At 49.6% G+C, this 18,892-nt stretch overlaps 1 protein-coding gene across 1 annotated transcript in view; it reads right to left on the bottom strand.

The window, feature by feature from the left end:
- LOC309545759 (uncharacterized protein) overlaps window positions 1-18,892 on the bottom strand; it is a 38,716-nt gene that overhangs the window by 9,346 nt on the left and 10,478 nt on the right. The window contains exons 3-4 of the mRNA XM_082245110.1: window positions 11,041-11,270; window positions 1,276-4,968 (exon numbers count right to left, since the gene is read on the bottom strand). Of these exons, the coding sequence (XP_082101236.1) occupies window positions 1,277-4,968; window positions 11,041-11,270 (3,922 nt within the window). The 3' untranslated portion in view covers window position 1,276. The remainder of the gene's footprint in view (window positions 1-1,275; window positions 4,969-11,040; window positions 11,271-18,892) is intronic.

Genomic DNA, 18,892 nt, shown 5'->3' with positions numbered 1-18,892 from the left:
CATTTTTTGCCCTAGAAGAAACCTTGCAATGATTTTCAGGTTTGGGGGAACCCCTGCTAAAACCATTTAATTGGGGGGTCAGTTGGAAGAATGCCCCTCCATTTAGACAGCCAACAAGATTATTGGTGTCACGCAGCTGGCCAAGTGATGTTAGCTCCAAAACTAAGAAGGCACCACCAAATGGGAGGTTAATCAGCCACACCTCAAGGAACCCCTAGCAACTCCTAAATGAACCTTGATCGAGAATGGCTACTCTAACCCTTTCCAAATCTATCGAAAGCCAAGATAACGTTGTAGCTCGAGTCGGGATTGTTAAAAAGTCAGACAATATTTTTGTTGCTGACCGTGTTGACAACCATTCCTCCTTTTTTTTGTACAGGAGTCACAGAGACAGGAAGTTAGGTAAAATCTCTCTAAAGGAGTCACAGACCAAAAAAACTGACAGTAATGTTTAAACTATATTTAACCACTTTGCCGACCACCGCAAGTACATATACTGCGGCGGTCAGAGTGACGTACCAGTACGTCACTAGCCTGTGAGGCCCTGGGGAGCGAGCGCGCGCCGCCGGAGGCGCGCTCCCGCGTGGTCACGGACCCCCCCGCGCGTGTGACCGGCGGGACCCGATGTCCGCCGCTAACTCAGCGATCGTCGGGGGAGAGGGAGAAAGGCAGGCGGCTTGTGTAAACAAGCTGCCTGTCATTCTCCCCTGTGTAGAAACCCTGATCATACGGTTCTACTATGTAGGACCGTTGATCATTGGTCCTACAGCTCTAGCCACAGCCAATCACAGTTAGAATCACGCCCCTAAGGACACAAACAGCCCCTCCCTCTCAAATAAAGTTAACCCCTTCACTGCCAGTGTAATTTTACAGTAACAATGAAAATGTTAAAAAAATTAGATTTTCACATTTTTTTGGGGGGGAATTTCATATAAAAAAAATGTGAAAAATATTGTTATTTTTGCAAAATTGACGCTCTTTTTTGTTTATAGCGCAAAAAGTAAAAATCACACAGGTGATCAAATACCACCAAAAGAAAGCTCTGTTTGTGGGAAAAAAAGGACGTCAAATTAGTTTAAGTACAGCGTCGCACGACCGCGCAATTGTCCATTAAAGTCACGCAGTGCCAAATCGCAAAATACCCCCTGGTCTTTCAGCAGCCAAATCCTCCGGGGCTTAAGTTGTTAAAAAATACCAGAAGCCAGCTGACAAATTTAGACAACACATATAAAAGGCAGATACAATTGAAGAACTACATGCAATTACCGTACCCACCTCACAGCGGAGTCTCCTTCCTGAAGTTAAACCCGCATGTGCGGCCCTCGAATTGCAGCTTGATGGCTTGTTTGAGGTGGAGCTGAGGGTCCATAGTGGTCATGGAGATAACTGGAGAGTTCAATGGACTTGGCGAGCCAGTTTGGTCCTTGGTACTACAAAACTGTGGGTCCTTGGTTATTCTATTGGGCGAGGACGCTTCATCTGCAGTTCTTTTAGGAGAGTATACAAAGTCCACAGGCTTTTTTGCAGAGTAGACTGGGTCCTCGCACCTTGAATGGGGCGACATAGAATTTGGAGGCTTATTTGGGGAATAAACAGGTTCCACATTTTTCTTGGAGGGGTTCACAGGAGAGGGACTTTTCTTTGGAGAAGACATAGAAGTCCCAATTATCTGGGGTGAAGGCACCGATTTCCCGGTTTTAACACCGAATTGCACAATATTTTTAGTGTTTTCTACAGAGTCCACAGTCTTTTTGTAGTAGAGTTCCCTCTCGGTGCCAGCTTGGCTTGAAGAGTATCCAGAACTCTTATTTTGGTCATCCCCGAGGTCTGCGGTCCTGCTGTAAGACCTGGGGCTGGCATTCCTGTTTGGAGGAGGCGCATAATCTCCTGCCTTGAAACGAGAATAGGTGGGACTTCCATATTTTGGGTTTGTGAGAATCCCGTTCCTTTTTAACTCACGGTCAGGGGAACTTGGGTTCTGAGAGGGTGCACCAACCATTTCTGATCTGACCCAGGCATTAGGTGAGCTGGAGGTCTGATCTAAGCCTGATGCAGCTGAAATTTGATTGGGTAAAAGTTCAGGGAGGACTTGGCCACTAAACATCCCGGTGAGGGCCACGGCTTGGCGTGAACGGCTGCGAGGAAGAGAGTGCTGCTGAACCTGCTGAGTAAAAGTCAGACTGTCTGCTGGCACAGTTGCCTGGGAGTGGTAGGTGGATGAGGTTAATATTGACCCTTTGGAGCTCTTTAGAGAGTTGTCCAGTGATTGGCTGCCTGTGGACACTGGAGAAAGGGTAGACCAGCTACCACCAGTTCCTTCCACTACTTTCTTATTAGTGTCTTTCTCTGGATGCTTTCCTATCAAGCCTTGGTATGGTGGAACGCCATGTTTCTCCAAGAGATTTACAATTGCCATGTGTCCACCTTTTGCTGCAACTCTTATTGGTGTGCGGCCATAGTGGTCTGCGTGGAAGGGGCTGGCCTTTCCCTCCTCTAGTAGCACCCGGGCCAGCTCTTCATGTCCCTCTTGAGCGGCAATACAGAGAGGGGTAGCACCTTGTGAACACTGCGCATCGATAAAAGCTCCATTCTCTAGAAGAAGTCGGGCAATATTGACATGCCCTCTCCATGCAGCACAGTGTAACGGAGTCCTCCTTTCCTTGTCGAGGGCATTGCAGTTGGCCTTGCCCTTTTGTAAAAGAATTCGTGCCATTTCCCAGTCTCCTTGCCAGCAGGAGGCGTGCAAAGCTGTGCGTTCCTCCGAGTCTCTTACCTCGGGGTTGGCTCCGTGGTCAAAGAAAATTTCGACCACGTCTGTCAGTCCTTGCAGAGCTAGCAGGTACAGTAGGGGCTTTCCGTGACTGGCCTTAACATCGGGATCTGCTCCTTTTTTCAGTAGTAATTTCACTGTGCCTTTGTGGCCCCCAGAAGAAGCAAAGCATAAAGCCGTCATTTGGTCACTTCCATGCTGGTCTACAGGGGACCCACGGTTAATCAGTAAGTCTACACAGCCTGTGTGCCCTTCCTGAGCTGCCAGCAAGAGTGGGGTGTTCCCCTCACGGTCTCTCATGCCCAGCTTGGCTCCTCCTTCTATCAGGGTGCGACAGGTGTTTTTACGTCCTTCACAGGCAGCCCAGTGCAGTGCAGTCCATCCCAGTATGTCTTCATGATTCTCATTAAGCCCCCTATCCAGTAAGACCTTGACGGCCTCTTCTCCTCCAGCAGCAGCAGATGCCAGGAGGAGTGCCGTCCTCCCCTCACTGTCCATAATGTCAGTTGCAGCACCCCACAGAAGCAGGACCCGCACCGTTTCAGCGTGGCCCCCTAAGGCGGCTGCAAGTAGTGGTGTCATATGACCTTTGCCAGGTCTATCAGGGTCAGCACCCGCCTCAAGCAGAAGCTCTGCCACCTCTTCTTTCCCCTCATAAGCAGCCACCAGTAGTGGTGTGACCCCTTCTTTATCTTCCAGCTCTGGATTTGCACCATGTTCCAACAGCAGAGATACCATCTCTGGATAAGCGTTCCCAGAGGGCATACACAGACAGGCTACGGCAAGGGCAGTCCGGCCCTCTAAATCACACAAATTCACATTAGCCCCAGATTCCAGCAAGAGTTCTGCCACTGTGCGATGGCCCATATATGCGGCAGCCATGAGGGGAGTCCTGCCCTCCACATCAGCCTGGTCTATCCCAGCTCCAGCTCTTAGCAGGGCCTTCGCCGGCCCCTCATGCCCTCCCCAGGCAGCTGCCCTGAGCGCGGTGCGTCCATCACAGCCAGAGATGTCAGGCTGAGCTCCAGCGGCAAGTAGTGCTTCCACCACCTCTGTGTGGCCTCCCCAAGAGGCAGCTCGCAGTGGAGTCCACCCCCGACTGTCCGTGTGATCATGACGAGCACCGTGTTGCAGAAGGAGCTCAACCACCCAGAGATGGCCCCGGTGAGCTGCCAGGCCTAGAGGGGTTTGCCCATCTTCATCTGTGGACTCTAGACTGGCTCCTCTGGAAATCATTAGGGTCACGGCTTCCAGATTCCCAGCATAGGCTGCTGCGGCCAGCAAAGTCCGTCCTGCTCGATCCCGTTTGTTGAGACTACCTCCACCGTCCAATAACATTTCCACAGAGCCACCACGCTCTAGGGTCCTTCTCAAGGCCCCGGAGTCTTCTACAGCCAAAACTCCATCTACTTTAGATCTGGCCAAGAGCAGCAGCTGCAAAACTTCTAGTTCTAGAGGAATGTCTGAGGCCAGGCAGTCCGACACGGGCACCCCAGTCCACAAAAGCCACAGAGCCAGGTGAGACGGATCTAGCCCTCGGAGATCTGACAGCAAGAGGTGCCTGGCGAGTTGTTGGACCTCGGCAGGGGACAGATCGGGCGCCCTTGTTGATAAACTCATGGCCAGCATACTGTGCCCCTCAGGTACGCTGCAGAGATACTTCTGTGTGCAGTACTTGACGTCCAGCAGCCACTCTGAGAAGCTGTGATGGAAGAGCACCAGCCAGCTCCGAGAGACCCCCGCTGGGCGAAGCAGGGAGGAAATGGACTCCAAGATCTTGTTAAAGTCCTCGGTGCTCCAACCTTTCATTTGTTTGGTCCACACTGCTCTGTGCAGCTGGGAAGGAGAGATCGGAGATGGTGATGCCAGGATGCCATTTAGCAGCGTCTGCACGTGGCAGAACTGGCGCCCGGAGAACAGGCGTTGGCACAGCCACAGGTATAGCCCATTCAGAGTGCCGGGGATATGGCGGACCTCTCGGAGGAGGATGGAGCCCTCGGACACTCCGTCCAGTACACGCTCCAGGTACAGGAAGCAGCCGTTGCTTTTTATGTGAAGCTGGTTGAGCATTTCGGCGGTGTCCAGGGTCAGGTGCTGCCGCAGAGTCTCCTCGCTGTCCAGGCGGCACAGGATGTACTGCTGAACGTCACGTACAATGTGCGCTTTGCGGAGGTCATCCAGGCACAGTCTCCGGAAACCTACAGAAAAAAAAAAAAAAAAGAACGATATTTAAGAATGTGATCTGCAAACCGCATCACCTATACTATGTGAATAATGTATATCCTATAATAAATGATACATGTGAAGGTATTCACAGTCACTGGGAATGAAAGACAGATACTTAATAGTTTGAATCGCTTCAAGTAAAACAGTAATATTTGTCAGCTATTTGATTTTGCACATGTTCATTAAAAGAGCTAATCACATTGGCTTCTATTCCATGTCCTGCAACGTCAGACAGGTTTTCCCTATTGTTTGTGTATTGAGATAATGTGTATTCCATTTTCCTTCAATGTAGGGGCGGACAGACTGTCATTGGCAGTCTTGTCCTATTGTCTGTTTTGAGATGGAATGTGTATTGTGTTAAGTCTGCCTGTCCCATTGTTAAATGTTAATGACCTCACATTGTTCTGTCTAGATGGCTAGATAATAAGTTCAGGTTAATTCTGTTTTTATATATAATTTCATCTGCATATGATAATGTAATCAGGCAGAGGGAAGGGATTGTGTACACTGTATGGGAGTGACTGAGTGTAAAACCCTGTTTTTATTGGATTGTGGATTTCATGTCCTGTTCCCCACAAGGTCCACCTGGGCGGTAACCTTGTGGGGGAAAACTGTATAAAGAGCAGCTGTACCATTAAACCTAGAGTTCTACTTCACCCTCAATCTAGAGTCCTGTCTCTTATTGGGGGAATCTGCTACAAGGGATCGCTATGCTCTTCACACTCCCTTGAATAATCACTAAGCTCTTGTAAAAGCTTGTTCCTGTTCCTGCTTCACTTTCTGGGGAAAGAGAGGTTCACCCACTGAAACCTGGAGCCCTGTCGTAGGTCCAGGGTGGGTAGGAGATGGCGAGACCCCAACCAAGCTGCGGCGGTTCGTGGGGTCTGAGGTGGTTATGGTGTCTGGTGGAGTGATTGGAGCCCTCGGGAAGCACTAGGAGCATCCGTCAATGGAGGTACCCAGTCGGGGTGCCAGTTGATCCGTTACAATACATAATATCTTATATATGCAATAAACAAGGAAGACTTGGGTAGCATTTAGACATGAACAGAAATTTGGGCGGCCAAAACATATCGGCCGAAAATGGTGATTTCAGCATTTTGCCGATAGAGAAAAAGGTGCCGATAATGGGGCCAAAACTGCATGCATAGGTCACGTGACAAATTGAGAAAAATCAACATTGAGTTATCACATTAGGGAGGGTAATCACAATCTTCACATGTTTCGCCTTGTCGGGTTCTTCAAGGGCTCAGAGGGGTGTGGTAAGAAAAAGTGATTCCTCCCACTGCGTTAATATGGTTTAATCAAAATATAGAATGATATAAAATTTAGAAAAATCAACATTGAGGTATCGCATTAGGGAGGGTAGTCACCATGCTGATGTATTTCACCTTATCTGCTTCTTCAAGGGCTTAGAGGGGTGTGGTAAGAAAAGGTGATCCCTACCACTGTGTGTATATAGTTTAATCAAAATATACAACGATCAAAATTTTAAAAAAAATCAACATTGAGGTATCACATTAGAGAGGGTAGTCACCACCTGACGTGTTTCGCCTTGTCTGCTTCTTCAAGGGCTCAGAGGAGTTTGGTAAGAAAAAGCTGAATGAATAGGAAATAGAATATGCCCCAGGAGAAACCAGAGAGATCTCTCCCACTGCGGTCATACACCAGATGGGCAAAGGATGGAAATTATCAGACGGATGTACAACAATGGGAAGGGAGAGAGAGAGAGAGAGAGAGAGAGAGAGAGAGAACCAACCCCCCACGCACCGCTGGGAGGGCCACAGCCAGAGTCCCAAATGGGAGGAGTGGCGTCAAAAACACATGGTTCAAAAGAGTATGTAACGTACTATTAGATGCACATCCAACACTGGAACAAATGGCCTATTCTGAAGGCATGTTGGTCTGTGAACAAGCTCTAATGGTCTCCTGCCTCGAGAAACATTTAAAGCAAAGCATCCATCCAGTTGTCTTGCCTTTTGAACCATATGTGTTTGACGCCACTCCTTTTATTTAGGACTGTGTCTGTGGCCCTCTCTGAGGTGCGTATGTAGGGGGGGGTTTTCACCCCCCCCATTGCTGTGCATACATCTGATGATTACCATCCCGTGCCCATCCCGTGTATGACCGCAGTGGAAGAGAGCTCTCTGGTTTCTCCTGGGACATATTCTATCTCATATCCATTCAACTTTTTCTTACCACAACCCTCTGAGACCTTGAAGAAGCAAACAAGGCGAAACACATGCCTAACATGATACCTCAATGGTGATTTTTCTCAATGTTTGATCTTTATATATTTTGAATATACCATATACACACAGTGGAAGGGATCACTTTTTCTTACCACACCCCTCTGAGCCCTTGAAAAATCTGACAAGGTGAATCGCGTCAGTATTGTGACTGCCCTCCCTAATGTGATACCTCAATGTTGATTTCAGGGGTGTTGAGGTTTGAAATATGAGCTGCATAAGATTTTGAGATAGACCTTTTTGGTTTGTAAAGGGATATGTATCCCTAACAAACATTTTTAATGAATTTTGTAACAATAAAATAACCTTTTTTCACTTCTGTCTGTGTTCATATTGTCATTCTGAGAGGGGGTCTCCACACCTTTAAAGTCCCACCCTTTTTTCTCTTGTTTCTTTTTTAAGCACTTTTGTGTTAACCGTGGATAAGACAGTGTCTAGGGAGAGTGTCTGCTAGAACTACGTGTCTAGGGAGAGCGTCTTCTAGAACTACGTGCCTAGGGAGAGTACCTACTAGAAATACGTGCCTAGGGAGAGCGTCTACTAGAACTACGTGTCTAGGGAGAGCGTCTACTAGAACTACGTGTCTAGGGAGAGCGTCTACAAGAACTACGTGTCTAGGGAGAGAGTCTACTAGAACTACGTGTCTAGGGAGAGCGTCTACTAAAACTACGTGTCTAGGGAGAGCGTCTACTAGAACTACGTGTCTAGGGAGAGCGTCTACTAGAACTACGTGTCTAGGGAGAGCGTCTACTTCAACTACGTGTCTAGGAGAGCGTCTACTTGAACTACGTGTCTAGGGAGAGCGTCTACTAAAACTACGTGTCTAGGGAGAGCGTCTACTAGAACTATGTGCCTAGGGAGAGCGTCTACTAGAACTACGTGCCTAGGGAGAGCGTCTACTAGAACTACCTTCCTAGGGAGAACGTCTACTAGAACTACATGTCTGGGGAGAGCGTCTCCTAGAACTACGTGTCTTGGGAGAGCGTCTTCTAGAACTACGTGTCTAGGGAGAGTACCTACTAGAACTACGTGTCTAGGGAGAGCGTCTCCTAGAACTACGTGTCTTGGGAGAGCGTCTTCTAGAACTATGTGTCTAGGGAGAGCACCTACTAGAACTACGTGTCTAGGGAGAGCGTCTACTAGAACTACATGTCTAGGGAGAGCGTCTCCCAAAACTACGTGTCTAGGGAGAGCGTCTACTAGAACTACATGTCTAGGGAGAGCGCCTTCTAGAACTATGTGTCTAGGGAGAGAGTCTACTAGAACTACATGTCTAGGGAGAGCGTCTCCCAGAACTACGTGTCTTGGGAGAGCGTCTCCCAGAACTACGTGTCTTGGGAGAGCGTCTCCCAGAACTACGTGTCTTGGGAGAGCGTCTCCCAGAACTACGTGTCTTGGGAGAGCGTCTCCCAGAACTACGTGTCTTGGGAGAGCGTCTACTAGAACTACGTGTCTAGGGAGAGCGCCTTCTAGAACTGTGTGTCTAGGGAGAGCGTCTATTAGAACTACGTTCCTAGGGAGAGCGTCTACTAGAACTACGTTCCTAGAGAGAGCGTCTACTAGAACTACGTTCCTAGGGAGAGCGTCTACTAGAACTACGTTCCTAGGGAGAGCGTCTACTAGAACTACGTTCCTAGGGAGAGCGTCTACTAGAACTACGTTCCTAGGGAGAGCGTCTACTAGAACTACGTTCCTAGGGAGAGCGTCTACTAGAACTACGTTCCTAGGGAGAGCGTCTACTAGAACTACGTTCCTAGGGAGAGCGTCTACTAGAACTACGTTCCTAGGGAGAGCGTCTACTAGAACTACGTTCCTAGGGAGAGCACCTTCTAGAACTATGTGTCTAGGGAGAACGTCTACTAGAACTACGTTCCTAGGGAGAGCGTCTTCTAGAACTACGTTCCTAGGGAGAGCGTCTACTAGAACTATGTTCCTAGGGAGAGCGTCTACTAGAACTACGTTCCTAGGGAGAGCGTCTACTAGAACTACGTGTCTAGGGAGAGCGTCTACTAGAACTACGTGTCTAGGGAGAGCGTCTACTAGAACTACGTGTCTAGGGAGAGCGTCTACTAGAACTACGTGTCTTGGGAGAGCGTCTACTAGAACGACGTGTCTAGGGAGAGCGTCTACTAGAACTACGTGTCTTGGGAGAGCGTCTACTAGAACTACGTGTCTAGGGAGAGCGTCTACTAGAACTACGTGTCTAGGGAGAGCGTCTACTAGAACTACGTGTCTAGGGAGAGCGTCTACTAGAACTACGTGTCTAGGGAGAGCGTCTACTAGAACTACGTGTCTAGGGAGAGCGTCTACTAGAACTACGTGTCTAGGGAGAGCGTCTACTAGAACTACGTGCCTAGGGAGAGCGTCTACTAGAACTACGTGCCTAGGGAGAGCGTCTACTAGAACTACGTGCCTAGGGAGAGCGTCTACTAGAACTACCTTCCTAGGGAGAACGTCTACTAGAACTACATGTCTGGGGAGAGCGTCTCCTAGAACTACGTGTCTTGGGAGAGCGTCTTCTAGAACTACGTGTCTAGGGAGAGTACCTACTAGAACTACGTGTCTAGGGAGAGCGTCTCCTAGAACTACGTGTCTTGGGAGAGCGTCTTCTAGAACTATGTGTCTAGGGAGAGCACCTACTAGAACTATGTGTCTAGGGAGAGCGTCTACTAGAACTACATGTCTAGGGAGAGCGTCTCCCAAAACTACGTGTCTAGGGAGAGCGTCTACTAGAACTACATGTCTAGGGAGAGCGCCTTCTAGAACTATGTGTCTAGGGAGAGCGTCTATTAGAACTACGTTCCTATGGAGAGCGTCTACTAGAACTACGTTCCTAGGGAGAGCGTCTACTAGAACTACGTTCCTAGGGAGAGCGTCTACTAGAACTACGTTCCTAGGGAGAGCGTCTACTAGAACTACGTTCCTAGGGAGAGCGTCTACTAGAACTACGTTCCTAGGGAGAGCGTCTACTAGAACTACGTTCCTAGGGAGAGCGTCTACTAGAACTACGTTCCTAGGGAGAGCGTCTACTAGAACTACGTTCCTAGGGAGAGCGTCTACTAGAACTACGTTCCTAGGGAGAGCGTCTACTAGAACTACGTTCCTAGGGAGAGCGTCTACTAGAACTACGTTCCTAGGGAGAGCGTCTACTAGAACTACGTTCCTAGGGAGAGCGTCTACTAGAACTACGTTCCTAGGGAGAGCGTCTACTAGAACTACGTTCCTAGGGAGAGCGTCTACTAGAACTACGTTCCTAGGGAGAGCGTCTACTAGAACTACGTTCCTAGGGAGAGCGTCTACTAGAACTACGTTCCTAGGGAGAGCGTCTACTAGAACTACGTTCCTAGGGAGAGCGTCTACTAGAACTACGTTCCTAGGGAGAGCGTCTATTAGAACTACGTTCCTAGGGAGAGCGTCTACTAGAACTACGTTCCTAGGGAGAGCGTCTACTAGAACTACGTTCCTAGGGAGAGCGTCTACTAGAACTACGCTCCTAGGGAGAGCGTCTACTAGAACTACGCTCCTAGGGAGAGCGTCTACTAGAACTACGCTCCTAGGGAGAGCGTCTACTAGAACTACGCTCCTAGGGAGAGCGTCTACTAGAACTACGTTCCTAGGGAGAGCGTCTACTAGAACTATGTGTCTAGGGAGAGCGTCTACTAGAACTACGTGTCTAGGAAGAGCGCCTTCTAGAACTAAGTGTCTAGGGAGAGCGTCTACTAGAACTTCGTGTCTGGTCTCGGGAGATTTGCATACATCATGCATGCCACAGGGATACTATTCTCCCATGCTCACCTGTAAACATCCTGGTGACGGTCTTGTTTTGCCTCCGTGCCGTGCACACCAGCAGCAGCCATGGTGGGAACAGCTCATGGTGACTGGCCAGCAACTCTGCGATGGTACAGCTGGACTCTGCCCCAAATCCATCTGAACGACAACAGCAGCAAGTCTCATCTACAGAATCCACCAGCAGCAAGAGGTTCTGGGAAGGAGGAGGAATCTCTGTCAGTGGCAAGAGGACCAGCCTGCAATAAGAACACGTCAGTAAATAGACCAGCCCACCATGAGGATACCTACAAACCATCCTGCAAAGAAACCGTGTCAGTAAATAGAGGACCAGCCCACCATGAGGACACCTATCAACCAGCCTGCAAAGAATCCACATCAATAGAGTATCAGCCTGCAATGAGGACAGGTCAGTAAATGAAGAACCCACCTACAATGAAGACACCTATCAACCAGTCTGCAAAGATGCTACATCAAAAAACAAAGGACCAGTCTGCAAGGAGGCCATATGTCAGTAAAGTGAGGACCAGCCCATTACAAAGACACCTATCAACCAGCCTAAAAAAAATCCACATCAATAATTGGAGTATCAGCCTGCAATGAGGACAGGTCAGTAAATTAGGTGTCCTCATTGTAGGTAAGTTCCTATCAACTTGTCTGCAAAAATGCTACATCAAAAAATTAAAGACCAGCCTGCAAGGAGGCCATATGTCAGTAAATCAGCGCATCATGAGGACACCACACCTATTAACCATCCTGCAAAGAAGATGTCATGTCAATAGATAAAGGACTAGCCCACCATGAGGACACCTATCAACCAGCCTGCAAAGGTGCTACACCAAAAAATGAAGGACCAGTCCTGCAAGGAGGGCATATGTCAGCGAACGGAGGACCAGCCCACTACGAGGACACCTGACAACCAGTCTGCAAAGGTGCCACATCAGAAAATAGATGATCAGCCTGCAATGAAGACATATGTCAGTAAATGAAGAATCCACCCACAATCAGGATACCTATCAACCAGCTTCCAAAGAACCTGCCAAAAATGAGGACACCCGTCAACCAGCTTGCAAAGATGCTACATCAAAAAATGAAGGACCAGACCGGCCTGCAAGGAGGAGATATGTCAGTGAAGTGAGGACCAGCCAATCTTGGGGACACTCATCAACCAGCCTGCAAACAAGTCACACCAATAAATGATCAGCCTGCAATTAGGACACGTCAGTAAATGAAGAACCTGCCCACAATAAGGGCACCTATCAACCAGCCTGCAAAGATGAAAGGAATTGCAAGAAACCTTGCAATGAGGACATACAAGTGCATCTCATAAAATTAGACTATCATCAAAATTTTAATTTATTTTAGTAATTCAACTCAAAAAGTAAAAAACTCATCACAGACTGTGGAAAATGTTGCATTTCATTTGGAAATCAAGGTCCCAGAGTCTGGAGGAGGAGTGGAGAGGCATCCAAGTTGCATGAGGTCCAGTGTGAAGTTTCCACAGTCAGTGATGATTTGGGGAGCTGAGTCATCTGCTGGTGTTGGTCCACTTTGTTTTATCAAGTCCAAAGTCAGCGCAGCCCTCTAGCAGGAAATTCTAGAGCTCTTCATGCTTCCCTCTGCTGACCAGCGTTATGGAGATGCCGATTTCATTTTCCAGCAGGACTTGGCACCGCCCACACTGCCAAAACTACCAATACCTGGTCACATGACCATAGTATCACTGTGCTTGATTGGCCAGCAAACTCGCCTGACCTAAACCCCATAGAGAATCTGTGGGGAATTGTCAAGAGGAAGATGAAAGACACCAAACCCAACAATGCAGAGGCGCTGAAGACCGCAATCAAAGCAACCTGGGCTTCCATACCCCCTCAGCAGTGCCACAGGCTGATCCCCTCCATGCCACGCCGCATTGATGCAGTAATTCATGTGAAAGGAGCCCCGACCAAGTATTGAGTGCATCCTATACTGTACATGGACAGACTTTTCACTAAGCCAACATTTCTCTATTAAAAATCCTTTTTTTATTGGTCTGGTCTTATGTAATATTCTAAGTTTCTGAGATAGAGAATTTTGGGGTGTCACTAGCTGTAAGTCATAATCATTAAAATTAAAAAAAAAAATAAATGCTTGAAATATATTACTTTGTGTGTAACACATCTAAAATATAGGAGTTCCACTTTTTGAATCGAATTACTGAAATAAATGACCTTTTTGATGATATTCTAATTTAATGAGATGCACCTGTATGTAAGTGACCCAAGAACCAGCCCACCATGAGGATACCCATCAACCAGCCTGCAAGGAAGCCATGTCAATAAATGGAAGACCAGGCCACCATGAGGACACCCATCAACCAGCCTGCAAGGAAGCCATGTCAATAAATGGAAGACCAGGCCACCATGAGGACACCTATCAACCAGCCTGCAAGGAAGCCATGTCAATAAATGGAAGACCAGGCCACCATGAGGATACCCATCAACCAGCCTGCAAGGAAGCCATGTCAATAAATGGAAGACCAGGCCACCATGAGGACACCCATCAACCAGCCTGCAAGGAAGCCATGTCAATAAATGGAAGACCAGGCCACCATGAGGATACCCATCAACCAGCCTGCAAGGAAGCCATGTCAATAAATGGAAGACCAGGCCACCATGAGGACACCTATCAACCAGCCTGCAAGGAAGCCATGTCAATAAATGGAAGACCAGGCCACCATGAGGATACCCATCAACCAGCCTGCAAGGAAGCCATGTCAATAAATGGAAGACCAGGCCACCATGAGGACACCCATCAACCAGCCTGCAAGGAAGCCATGTCAATAAATGGAAGACCAGGCCACCATGAGGACACCCATCAACCAGCCTGCAAGGAAGCCATGTCAATAAATGGAAGACCAGGCCACCATGAGGCATCTATCAACAAGCTTGCAAAGAAGCCACGTCAATAAATGGAGGATAAGCTGGCGGCAAGGACACGTCAGTAAATGAAGAACCCACCCACAACGAGGATACCCATCAACCAGTGATGGCCTTGCCTAGAATGAGGACATATGAAAGTAAACCGAGCACCACCCAGCAACCAGGTCTTATGCAGGTAAATTTGGAATAGGGATAGACTGATTATCGGCAAGGCCGATAAGCACTTTCCCCGATATATCGGTATCGGCCCCGGAAATGGCTGATATTGCTGATATTTTTGTGACATCATTCTGCCTTCTTAGGCCGCCTCCCTCGCCTTGGACAGCCTTGTCTGGAGTCGGGACTAGTCTCGCGGGAGTGTATCAAAGCCATACATCCACCCACAGCAGCCTGGTGCCAGCCAGCCACCCACATCCACAGGCCCTGTACCAGCCAGCCACAGGCACTGTACCAGCGACCTACAGGCACTGTACCAGCCAGCCAGCCAGCCACAGGCACTGTACCAGCGACCTACAGGCACTGTACCAGCCAGCCACTCACAGGCCCTGTACCAGCCAGCCAGCCATAGGCACTGTACCAGCCAGCCACAGGCCCTGTACCAGCCAGCCAGCCACTCACAGGCCCTGTACCAGCCAGCCACAGGCCCTGTACCAGCCAGCCAGCCACTCACAGGCCCTGTACCAGCCAGCCAGCCATAGACACTGTACCAGCGAGCCAGCCATAGGCACTGTACCAGCGAGCCAGCAAGCCACCTTCAGGCCCTGTACCAGCCAGCCAGCCATAGGCACTGTACCAGCGAGCCAGCCATAGGCACTGTACCAGAGAGCCAGCAAGCCACCCACAGGCCCTGTACCAGCCAGCCAGCCATAGGCAGTGTACCAGCGAGCCAGCAAGCCACCCACAGGCCCTGTACCAGCCAGCCAGCCATAGGCACTGTACCAGCGAGCCAGCAAGCCACCCACAGACCCTGTTCCAGCCACGCACAGGCACTGTACCTGCCAGCCAGACATAGGCACTCTACCAGCCACCCACAGGCACTGTACCAGCCAGCCAGCCACCCACAGGCACTGTACCAGCAAGCCACCCACAGGCACTGTACAAGCAAGCCAGCAAGCCACCCACAGGCCCTGTTCCAGCCACGCACAGGCACTGTACCTGCCAGCCAGACATAGGAACTCTACCAGCCACGCACAGGCCCTGTACCAGCCAGCCAGCCACCCACAGGCCCTGTACCAGCCAGCCACAGGCACTGTACCAGCCAGCCAGCCACCCATAGGCCCTGTACCAGCCAGCCACCCACAGCACCTGTGCCAGCCACCCACCCACCCACCACAGGGTGCCAGACAGCCAGCCACCCACCACAGGGTGCCAGCCAGCCACCCACAGACAGAATGCCAGACAGCCAGCCACCCACAGGCCCTGTACCAGCCAGCCACAGGCACTATACCAGCCAGCCACAGGCACTGTACCAGCCAGCCGTCCACAGGCCCTGTACCTGCCAGCCACCCACCTACCACAGGGTGCCAGCCAGCCAGCCATCCACCACAGGGTGACAGCAAGCCAGCCATCCCCCACAGGGTGCCAGACAGCCAGCCACCCACCCACCACAGGGTGCCAGAAAGCCAGCCACCCACCACAGGTGGTCAGACAGCCAACCACCCACCACAGGGTGCCAGCAAGCCAGCCATTAAGTATTAAACAAAAATTAATATGCTCAGTACCAGCAAGCCACCCACAGGCACTGTACCAGCAAGCCACCCACAGGCACTGTACCAGCCAGCCAGCCATAGGCACTCTACCAGCCACCCACAGGCCCTGTACCAGCCAGCCAGCCACCCACAGGCCCTGTACAAGCCACCCACAGGCACTGTACCAGCAAGCCACCCACAGGCACTGTACCAGCCAGCCAGCCAGCCAGCCATAGGCACTCTACCAGCCACCCACAGGCCCTGTACCAGCCAGCCAGCCACCCACAGGCCCTGTACCAGCCAGCCACAGGCACTGTACCAGACAGCCAGCCATCCATAGGCCCTGTACCAGCCACCCACCCACCCAACACAGGGTGCCAGACAGCCAGCCACCCACCACAGGGTGCCAGCCAGCCACCCACAGACAGGATGCCAGACAGCCAGCCACCCACAGGCCCTGTACCAGCCAGCCACAGGCCCTGTACCACCCAGCCACAGGCACTGTACCAGCCAGCCGTCCACAGGCCCTGTACCTGCCAGCCACCCACCTACCACAGGGTGCCAGCCAGCCATCCACCACAGGGTGACAGCAAGCCAGCCATCCCCCACAGGGTGCCAGACAGCCAGCCACCCACCCATCACAGGGTGCCAGACAGCCAGCCACCCACCACAGGTGGTCAGACAGCCAACCACCCACCACAGGGTGCCAGCAAGCCAGCCATTAAGCATTAAACAAAAATTAATATGTTCAGTACCAGATTTGTGTCAAAAAATATCTTTATTTTTCAAAACTTTAAATGTACAAAATATCGGGCCATATCGGCCGATACCGATACGTTGTGACCAGCCCTGAAAAAACGATATCGGTCTATCCCTAATTAGGAACCACTAAGCAATGCGACTAGATATCAGTATAAGGAAGACGAGCCTGTAATGAGCCCACGAGTCAATGAGGGATCACCCTATTAGATGGCCACGTGCCAGGAAATGTAGACTCTACATCACTAGAACATGTCATTGAAGGCCCCTCTAAGGCAACAAAACTACACGGAAATCAGACAACACATCAGTAAGGTCATCCCACCACAAGACAGGTCAAAAAAGGAACCCACGCAGCAAGAACAAAACAATACCCAGAGGCCTGCCCGAAACAATATATAATGCCAGGAACTAAAGACCACCTGGCAGCAGAAATGACGTCAGTAGGCTCATTCAGCAAGAAGAGAAGCCATTATTAGGCTCTCCGATCGGCCTTCACACCAGCATCTCAGCAAGGATCACCCTCAAAAAAAGGAAAACGCGTCAGTAAGGCTACAAAACACCGCAAAGGTTCTCCTGAACAAGGCTCCACATTAGTTACCCGAGAACACTTTGAGAAAAAACAACACGACCCGTCCTGCAGACCATTCCACGCGTTCCGTAAACCTTATCATTAAACTTCTCTTATTTGCTCCCTTTTGCCTTGTTATCTCTTCCCGTTGGCAAGGGCCGGCATTTGAAGAGATCGCAAGGCTAGAGGTGCTACATGGGCTTTCAGATCATGTGATCGGCTATGACAGCAATCACATGATTAGAAGCCCGGCTCTCAACTGTCACTAGTTTACCAGAAGATGTTGGCGACAGCGCGGTCACAGTGCTGGGGCGTTAAATTGAGCATGCTCTCAGCACAACAAAGTGACCCATTCCAAAGGCATGTATGTGGCAGGTCTGCCACATACACTATATTACCAAAAGTATTGGGACGCCGGCCTTTACACACACATGAACTTTAATGGCATCCCAGTCTTAGTCCGTAGGGTTCAATATTGAGTTGGCCCACCCTTTGCAGTTATAACAGCTTTGACTCTTCTGGGAAGGCTGTCCACAAGGTTTAGGAGTGTCTATGGGAATGTTTCATCATTCTTCTAGAAGTAAATTTGTGAGGTCAAGCACTGATGTTGGACGAAAAGGCCTGGCTTGCAGTAATTCATCCCAATGGTGTTCTATCGGGTTGAGGTCAGGACTTTGTGCAGGCCAGTCAAGTTCCTCCACCCCCAAACTTGCTCATTAATGTCTTTATGGACCTTGCTTTGTGCACTGGTGTGCGGTCATGTTGGAATAGGAAGGGACTGTCCCCAAACTGTTCCCACAAAGTTGGGAGCATGAAATTGTTCAAAATGTCTTGGTATGATGACACCTTAAGAGTTCCCTTCACTGGAACTAAGGGGCCAAGCCCAACCCCTGAAAAACAACCCCACACCATAATCCCCCCTCCACCAAATGATTTGGACCAGTACACAATTAACTTACACAATATACAGATTACAGGTACACTACAGATCCTCAGGGGTGGGGCCACAGAGTTACAGAAATAGCATACACTACATGTTTGTGGGGTGGAATCATACAACTTTCAGATAAACATTATAGACCCTCAGGGGGAGGTGCCACACAACTTACAGGTATACTGCAGATCCACAGGGGTGGGGCCACAGAGTTACAGAAATAAGATACACTACATGTCTGTGGGGTGGAATCATACAACTTTCAGATAAACATTATAGAGAATTCAGTATAGACCCTGAGGGGAGGTGCCACACAACTTACAGTTATACTGCAGATCCTCAGGGCTGGGGCCACAGAGTTACAGAAATAAGATTCACTACATGTCTGTGGGGTGGAATCATACAACTTTCAGATAAACATTATAGAGAATTCAGTGTAGACCCTCAGGGGAGGTGCCACACAACTTACAGGTTCACTACAGATCCTCAGGGGTGGGGCCACAGAGTTACAGAAATAAGATACACTGCATGTCTGTGGGGTGGAATCATACAACTTTCAGATAAACATTATAGAGAATTCAGTGTAGATCCTCAGGGGAGGTGCCAGACAACTTACAGGTATACTGCAGATCCACAGGGGTGGGGCCAGAGTTACAGAAATAAGATACACTGCATGTCTATGGGGCGAGATCATACAGCCTGCAGATACACAATATAGAGATTTCCTTTCTGACCCTCAGGGACAGTGTTACACAATTTACAGATTACAGGTACAGATTCTCAGGGGTGGGGGCTACAGAGCAGAAAGAAGATACACTGCATGTCCTTGGGATGGGATCATACAGCCTACAGATAGCAGGTACACAACATAATAGAGGTTTCATTACTGACCCGCAGGGGCGTTGCAATACAATTTTAGATGAAGGTGGGCATACAAAGTCGACAACTAACAGATATACTAGAGAACCTCAGGGGTGGGAGCACTATT

Source organism: Pelophylax lessonae (genome assembly GCF_965119305.1).
Source record: "Pelophylax lessonae genome assembly, chromosome: 2".
Lineage (NCBI taxonomy): Eukaryota > Metazoa > Chordata > Amphibia > Anura > Ranidae > Pelophylax > Pelophylax lessonae.
Note: the sequence above shows the minus strand (reverse complement) of the source record. Positions and strands in the feature narration are given on the sequence as shown.